Genomic DNA, 9,053 nt, shown 5'->3' on the forward strand with positions numbered 1-9,053 from the left:
GCAGTATTCTTGAAGCCTCAACTTATCTTATCATTTTCCACCTCTACCATGCATTCTAAATTCCCCTCACCTTCAGCTAGTGCCTTTAGTGTCTAGGTGGATTTCATGGCGGGTGACCCAGATCCTTCTTCCCAAAAAGTATGAATCTCTGGATACCATGCTCTTCTCAGGGTATAACTGCTGCACTTGTTCATTCATCATCAAAATTTGGCAGACTTCTGGGTGCTGAACATTTTCTTCCATCCCCCCACTGTTAGGCAGAATCCCTATATTTTCCTGATTAGGGATTAATTACACCTACCAGGTTAGTGACTTCTTTTCCTGTCCTCTGGCTTTTGGACTTGAGAAGATCAAAGTTCCTAGGTAAGAGCTGCAACTTAAATTTTAATTGTATTCTTGCTGTGTCCCCCACTCTGGGAAGACCTCCAGCCCAACAGAGTCTAAACTATAGGAATGGAAAGCAAAATTCCTAAGTAAGTCACTGGAAGTGATGGTAAGTGGGGCCACTCTTACTTTTAACATCTTTGTTCCCAGATACACATATGCTAATTATTATAAATATATCTTCTTTATACTTAAATTATCATCAAATTTACTATTGCTTCATATCCTTGAGTAATTATTATTTAATTTATGAATTAAAACACTACAGGACCTGCATAAAAATTAGAAATATATGACAAAAAAGAAAACAAAAAATTAGAAAGATATGAATAAAATACAAGAGATAGCTTTCAAATAGCTTCTTCTAAATTCAATATATAATGTAGGAGGCATTAAATTTTGGGATACCTGGTTGGAAATCTAACAGGGAATGGCAGGAAATGCCTATTTGGATGCTCAGCTAATGACATTTACTAAAAATGGATCAAGGAAATAAATGGAATAACTGGTAAATAATTTTATAGCTTGTAAAGTGCTTTTATAAATATTTGATACTTATGTGTTATTATCTCCATTTTGTGAATGATTAAACTGAAGTGAAAAAAGTGAAGTGGTGCGGTCAAACTAAAATATTTTTATTACAAATAACTTGTTCTTTAAACTGTATTGCCCAATTGCTATGAACGCCACATATCAGGCTTTCTCTATCAGTGTGACTACTAGCATTTACCTCTCACTTGAATAGGTCTCTAATTGTTTTGCCTCACAATTTCTCTCTAGCTCCTATTGGAGTTCTTGGGTACCAAAGAGCTAATATACTAGGCCCACCCCTTTCCATGTAAGTTTACTGGGAGATATCAGAGAGCAGGGTGTTTTTCTATTCCTCCCTAGGGTCTGTACCCCAGAAAGAAGTAGAAGTAGGTACATCTAGATACAGCGGAAGTCAAAGTTGAGAGTTCTTGTTTTTAATTTTCAAAGACATGTTGAGCATTTAGTTTTGGTAAGTGCAAGTAACTAAAAATCTATTTGTAAGCTTAAAGCTAGGGCTTTGTTAAATAGTTTATAGTTGAAGAAATGACTATTGAAGGAGAAGGAAGTGGTGTGTGTGTGTGTGTGTGTGTGTATGTGTGTATAAATGAAGTGTGGATGGGATTGCATGTTCTGAAGTTGAGAAAGGATTTTATTAACTCTAGTATTAAGGGGGTGTCATTTACTTAATCATATCACAAATAAAAGTAAACCTTATTGTCAATTAAAATAGAAAAAAATTCTCTTCAGCCAGTTTAGGACTTGTGTGGAAGAATTGGTTAGGACATTTTGTCAAAATAATTATTTGTAGTTGGTATTTATTGATTACCTTCATATGTTAAAGACTATATCAGAATATTTTATATACATAGTTATAATAGATATATAATAACTATTTTAGATACCGTATTTATAAAATTTTATAGAAGAGTGTATACATCTGCTTGGAGGCCTAAGCAGCTAACCCAGATTTACACAGATGGTAAGTCACCGAGCTGAGATTCATACCTGGATTATATTGCATCAGATCTGATGGCTTATTTCTTACCTTAAAAATGGAAATTCTAAGAGGTCTGAGCAATGTTTGATATAATGACTATTATCCCTGAAATACTCTCCTCCTCTGACACCAACCACAACCCACTTTCCCAGTTTTTCTCCCAGATCTCTGGGTATTCTTGGACAAGATGCTGTCAGCAACCTTCCTCTCCTCAGGGTTCTGAGACTTAAATTTTGTATTTTGTACATTTTTCCTGGGTGATCTCATTTACTATCATGACCCATTTTTCCTGAGGTTCAGACTCCATGTCTAAAAGCATACTCTGAGTAAGAATGAGTTTACCCTTGAGAATGTAGATAAGCAGAGTAAGCACAAATATCCCTTAGTGACTATTAGAGAAGAAAAGGAAAAGGCATTAAGAAATTATGCTATATATCTTAATTTTTTCCCACTCACATTTAGTCTTAGCTATTTTGCTGAGAGCCTTTTATGTTCCAGAAACTATGCTGATGACAGATACATGAGAATAAATCTCTTCTGTGCCTTTCAGTATTTAGTAGTCAGTGTATATAGTGATGGTGGGGTTGGACTGGGTAGGGATACATGCAAACAGCATGTTATAAAGTGGCGTAGAAACTATCATGGTAAAGGATGACCAACAGAAGCATTTCCTGAAAGACCTAGGTCAATGACCCTCAGCCAAAGAGAAAAATAATTAAGTGTTTTTGGAAATGAGAACTTTTCTTATGATTCTCAAGGAAGAGAAGTCAGAACAAAATCTGCTGAATAGGCAGTCTGACAGAATACATAAAGAATGATTTTCATGGTATTTGAGAATCTACTACCATCTTCAAAATAAACACTCTCTGGGCTTGGCATTAGGCTTGCTGCCCTGGTGAGAGACACCTAAGATGTATCAAACTGTTTAGGAGCTTCCAGTCTAGGATTTGCACTCGATTTACAAGCTGGCAAAACAGATCTGCATAGAGAGAACCCAGAAAATATCAAATGTATGGGGAGAGGGCTGCTTGTTATTTATTATGTTTTTTGTAGTTATCTTCTACAGAATTACAAAGTATGATATTAATTTATAACCAAGGCTCAATTTAGAGGAGCCCCCAAGTTTCTGGTGTCCCCTATATTTTCCATTGAAGATTGATTTTTCTTCTATTGCCATTTGACCTTATAAAAAATTGTGGAGTGAGGTTAGCATCTTATGTAAACTCTAAATTCTTCATTTTGGAGTAAACACTTCATTTTGGAGTGTGCCATTTTTTTGCAAAAAGCTCAACAAATTCATAATAAGTTGAAAGATTGTATATTTTACCTTGGAAAATATAATTTGCGAACCCTTTAATGGAGAATCTAATGATAAGATCAGGGTTTAGTTTAATATGTGGTGGACTTAAGGACACCCAGGTGGCTCAGTTGATTATGCCTCCGAGCCACACCCAAGTGGCTCAGTTGGTTAAGCCTCTGACTCTTGATTTCAGATCAGATCGTGATCTCACTGTCATGAGGTCTAGCCCACAGCAGAGGAGCCTGGTTAAGATTCTTTCTCTCCCTCTCTCTCTCTTCCTCCTCGACTTGTGCATGTGGAGTCTCCCTCTCTCTGTCTCTCAAAAAAAATGTAAATAGATTTAGAACTTTTACCTTACAAGGAGAAACTGAGTGATTGGATTTTTTTTTCATTTGGAATTTCTTTGACTAATTCAGTGATACAGATAAAATAGAAGATAATTTCATCTTCTTCTTCATTAGAAGATAATTTCAGTACTATACAGCTTCAACACTTTCCCTTAGATTAATAACATGGTAACCTGAAGTATGGTGCATAGATGCCAGCTAGGAACCATTTCATTGCATGTAGGAGTACAAACAAGAAGGAAGTAAATATACATAACTCCCAGGGGTGTATCCATGCTTCATTCTCCCACTCCTTCTTCTGGAAACCACTGGATAATCAATGTTAATATTTTACATTAGCTTGTCAGTGGTTTATTGAACCGAGGTCAGTGTTTATACTCATGCAAAAATGTGTATAGTAAGTACCTACCTCATAAGTTTAAGACTTAAATTAATCTATAAATTTATTTTCTAGCATTTAATATTTACTATAGTATAGATGTTTTCAGGGATATCTGATTATTTTCTTAGACTATTATTTTTAAACTTTTCTACATGAAATCAAGGATATTATTATAAAGCCAATGAAAGAACTACTGAGTATCATGTGGAAAAACAGTGGGAAAGATTCTGAATACCTATCACTGACTCAATCAAAGAAGCTCTGTTTTGATATTTGGCTTTTGATATAAAATTTGATAATTTTATATTTGGCTAAAAGTGTTGCAAAACCACCATCATAGGATAACTTGTTATAAGTGAAATTCCTATATTGGAGAATATAAACATGTTTAAGGACTTTTGATAAATGTTGAAAATTGCATTTTATTAACATGCAAAATGTGTTTCTGAGAATAGCATATAAAAGAACTGTTTATTCCCACAACACTGAATTTTATCCAAAAGTGTGGCTGCTTTTTATTTATGTGATTTAAGATCTGGTTAAAAAGCTCATATTCCCATGCATCATGTCTGCTCTGAATAATTCTGAGGTCCAGCTTTTTCTTCGGATTGGAATCCCAGGACTGGAACATGCCCACATCTGGATCTCCATTCCCATTTGCCTCATGTACCTGGTTGCCATCATAGGCAACAGCACCATTCTCTTCATCATTAAGACACAGCCCTCAACTCATGAGCCCACGTATTATTTCCTTGCTCTGTCGGCCATCTCTGACTTGGGCCGTTCATCTTCCTCCCTTCCTACCATGCTGAGAATCTTCTTGTTCAATTCCATGGGAATTTCACCCAATGTCTGCTTTGCTCAAGAATTCTTCATCCATGGATTCACTGTCATGGAATCCTCAGTGCTTCTAGTTATGTCTTTGGATCACTTTCTTGCCTTTCACAATCCCCTGAGATACAGTTCTCTCCTTGCTAGCAACAGAGTTGCTAATATGGGACTGATCTTAGCCACCAGGAGCATTCTCTTAGTGCTTCCATTCCCTTTCACTCTAAGGAGACTAAAATATTATCAGAAGAATCTCTTTTCTCACTCAAACTGTCTGCATCAGGATACCATGAAGCTGGCCTGCTCTGACAACAAGATCAATGTTATCTATGGCTTTGTTGCTCTCTGTACTATGCTGGACTTGGCATTAATTTTTCTGTCATATTTTCTGATCTTGAAGACTGTACTCAGCATTGCATCTCTATCAGAGAGACTCAAGGCCCTCAATACCTGTGTCTCCCACATCTGTGCTGTGCTCGTTTTCTATGTACCCATCATCACCCTGGCTGCCATGCACCACTTTGCCAAACACAAAAGCCTGCTAGTTATAATTTTTGTTACAGATATATTCTTGTTGTTGCCACCTGTAATGAACCCCATTATGTATTGTGCAAAAACTAGACAAATCTGGTAAAAGGTCTTGAGAAAGTTGTTTAACATATGTAGGAGATAAAAAAGTTTGAATATTGAAGTAATAAATTATCAACCGGTAAGTATTAATTGGCACCTATTTCAGTGCCACAGTGGTCACTATCTAGTGGAGGACTGTGGAGAGTGAAAAGCTATGCAATACAGAATTTACAATAGTGTCAGGAAAACAATATTCAACAGGAAAGGTGAGATAATCAGGTGATATATGATATGATTCACAAATGATTAATATTTTGAGCAGTTGAAACAAAACACTATATAACGGAGCAGTTGGGTTATAGTCACACCTGAAACAGTGGATAAAATTAGACAGATTGAGATTATTATTCAAGCAGCATTTATTAAATTTGTATATTTACAATACACACTATACTATCAAGGGTAACTAAACAAGTAAGGCACATAGCAGCTATGAGGGATATTAGTCTGACCACAATGAAGAGTACAATTTGGCAAATAGTGAGGGATAATTTTGAATAGTGTGAATGAACCAGATTTTGGAGTATTTAGGAAAGCCTTGAAAAGTCTAAATCCAGAGGATAAATGGGAGATAATTTAATCTCTACAACAAACAGCTAACACAATAAATCAAATGTTATGAATGGCATATCCGAATGCAGAGCAACATGGATTAATATTGAGAGAGATGAAGAAGGGATCAACAGGAGATTGCGTGAATAATCCTACAGTGAAGTGATTCTGGGAATGGGCAGAGAAAAGCTAAATCATTTAAGTTGCTTTTTGTTATTGTTATAAAATTAATATAATTTATAAGAAGTTTGCATATTCCACTAAACAATGAAGGTGCATACATATGTGACTGAATATTCAAAGACAGACATGTTGAGGTGCTCCTGGGTGGCTTAGTCAGTTCAGTGTCTGACTCCAGATTTTGGCTCAGGTCATGCTTGTGAGATCAAACTCCACATTGGGCCTTGTGCTAGGCATGAAGCCTACGTGGGATTCTCTCTCTCCCTCTCCCTCTGCCCCTCCCCCACTCGCATTCTCTCTCCCTCTCTCTCTCTCTCTCTGCCCCTCCCATGTTCACTTACATGCACTCTTTCTCTCTTGAAAATAAAAATAAAAATAAAATAAAATAATAAAATACAAAGACAGGCATGTTGAAATAGGAAGCTAGGATACTGTTCATCTGCCATGATTAGAAAGGTAGCATTGCACTACCCAAAGCAATCTATATATTGAATGCAATATCCATCAAAATAACGCCAGCATTCTTCACAGAGCTAGAACAAATGATCTTAAAATTTGTATGGAACCAGAAAAGACTCCGAATAGCCAAAGCAATCTTGAAAAAGAAAACCAAAGCTGGAGGCATCACAATCCTAGACTTCAAGCTGTATTACAAAGCTGTAATCATCAAGACAGTGTGGTACTGGCACAAAAACAGACACTCAGATCAATGGAACAGAATAGAGAACCCAGAAATGGACCCACAAACATATGGCCAACTAATCTTTGACAAAACAGGAAAGAATATCCAATGGAATGAAGATAGTCTCTTCAGCAAGTGGTGCTGGGAAAACTGGACAGCGACATGCAGAAGAATGAACCTGGACCACTTTTTTACACCATACACCAAAATAAATTCAAAATGGATGAAAGGCCTAAACATAAGACAGGAAGCCACCAAAATCCTCAAGGAGAAAGCAGGCAAAAACCTCTTTGACCTTGGCCGCAGCAACTTCTCACTCAACATGTCTCCAGAGGTGAGGAAAACAAAAGCAAAAATGAACTACTGGGACCTCATCAAAATAAAAAGCTTTTGCACAGTGAAGGAAAAAATCAGCAAAACTAAAAGACAACTGACAGAATGGGAAAAGATATCTGCAAACGACATATCAGATAAAGGGTTAGTATCCAAAATCTATAAAGAACTTATCAAACTCAACACCCAAAAAACAAAGAATACAGTGAAGAAATGGGCAAAAGACATGAATAGACACTTCTCCAAAGAAGACATCTAGATGGCCAACTGACACATGATGAAATGCTCAACATCACTCCTCATCAGGGAATACAAATCAAAACCACAATGAGATACCACCTCACACCTGTCAGAATGGCTAACATTAACAACTCACGCAGCAATAGATGTTGGTGAGGATGTGGAGAAAGAGGATCTCTTTTGCACTCTGATGGGAATGCAAACTGGTACAGCCACTCTGGAAAACAGTATGGAGGTTCCTCACAAAATTAAAGAATAGAACTACTCTATGACCCTGATGGATCATTGCACTACCAGGTATTTATCCAAGGGATACAGATATGTTGTTTTGAAGGGGCACATGTATCCCAAAGTTTATAGCAGCACTATCAACAATAGCCAAGTATGGAAAGAGCCCAAATGTCCATCGACTGATGAATGGATAAAGAAGAGGTGGTGTATATAAACAATGGAGTATTACTTGACTATCAAACGTATGAAATCTTGCCATTTACAACTACGTGCATGGAACTAGAGGGTATTATGCTTAGCGAAATTAGTCAGAGAAAGACAAATATCATATGACTTTACTCATATGTGGAATTTAAGATACAAAACAGATGAACATAAGGGAAGGGAAGCAAAAATAATATAAACACAGGAAGGGGGACAAAACATAAGAGAATCTTAAATATGGAGAACAAACAGAGGGTTGCTGGATGGGTTGTGGGAGTGGGGGATGGGCTAAAAGGGTAAGGGGCATTAAAGAATCTACTCCTGAAATCATTGTTGCACTATATGCTAAATAACTTGGATGTAAATTTAAAAGAACAAAAAAAACCCCACAAAACAAAAACAAAAACAAAAAAACAGCTGCATCTTAAACTCACCAAGCTGTGCACATTAAATATGTATAGCTTTTTGTATGTCAATCATACGTCAATAAAGTGGTTTAAAAAAATAGGTAGCATTGCCCTCATTTGCAAGACAGTAATACTTGGTTGCAGACATGGAAGTAAATATATATTTTAAACCAGGTTTATTCATCAAACTGTGAAGATCCTCCCGTATTAAGATATCTCAAATATTTTTTTTCACTCATTGATTCCCCCTGAAGCTTTCCTAGTTCAGATTTAAAATTTCCTTTGGATTAACCTATAATCTTGTACGTTGAGATTAACTGTTTAAAGGATCTTTTTAAAATATAAATGTCACCACACTTAAAATCCTTCAAGAGATGTCCAATAAGTTACAAGGTAGTGGTGAGGCTCCATATTTGCACAAAGGTTTTCCATTATTCAATACCTGCTTTTATCTACTACTTTTTCTGTTAATTCTCTGGCTTGCACTCCAACAATGTAATATAGATCTCACACTGTTACTTACACCTAATCCTTTGCTTATGGTATGTTGTATGTCAGGATGCTGTATTAGTTTTTTATTGCTGCATAACAATCATCATAAACCTAATGGCTTACAACAACACAAATTTATTATCTTACAATTCTACAGGTTAGAGGTCCGATAAGAGTTTTACTGACCTAAAGTCAAGGTGTTGGGAAGCCTGAATTTCTTTCTGGAGAAATTGAGTGATTACTAAAATTGCAGACATGAGGACTGGGCTCCAGTCTCTTTGGAGCCACTTCCTTTGTTCTAAAGCTTTTTATGCTATGTCTTCCAGGATAAAA

The 9,053-nt window shown here is 36.4% G+C and overlaps 1 protein-coding gene across 1 annotated transcript; it reads left to right on the forward strand.

The window, feature by feature from the left end:
- Positions 1-4,506: 4,506 nt before the first annotated feature.
- On the forward strand, positions 4,507-5,403 carry LOC102967803 (olfactory receptor 51A7). Its single transcript, XM_015540753.1, has one exon. It carries the CDS (start codon positions 4,507-4,509, stop codon positions 5,401-5,403), a length of 897 nt encoding a protein of 298 aa, XP_015396239.1.
- Positions 5,404-9,053: the final 3,650 nt, after the last annotated feature.

Source organism: Panthera tigris, chromosome D1 (assembly GCF_018350195.1).
Source record: "Panthera tigris isolate Pti1 chromosome D1, P.tigris_Pti1_mat1.1, whole genome shotgun sequence".
Lineage (NCBI taxonomy): Eukaryota > Metazoa > Chordata > Mammalia > Carnivora > Felidae > Panthera > Panthera tigris.

Coding starts and splice junctions, on each gene's coding strand:
- LOC102967803 (XM_015540753.1), top strand. CDS start 4,507: ATGTCTGCTCTGAATAATTCTGAGGTCCAGCTTTTTCTTCGGATTGGA.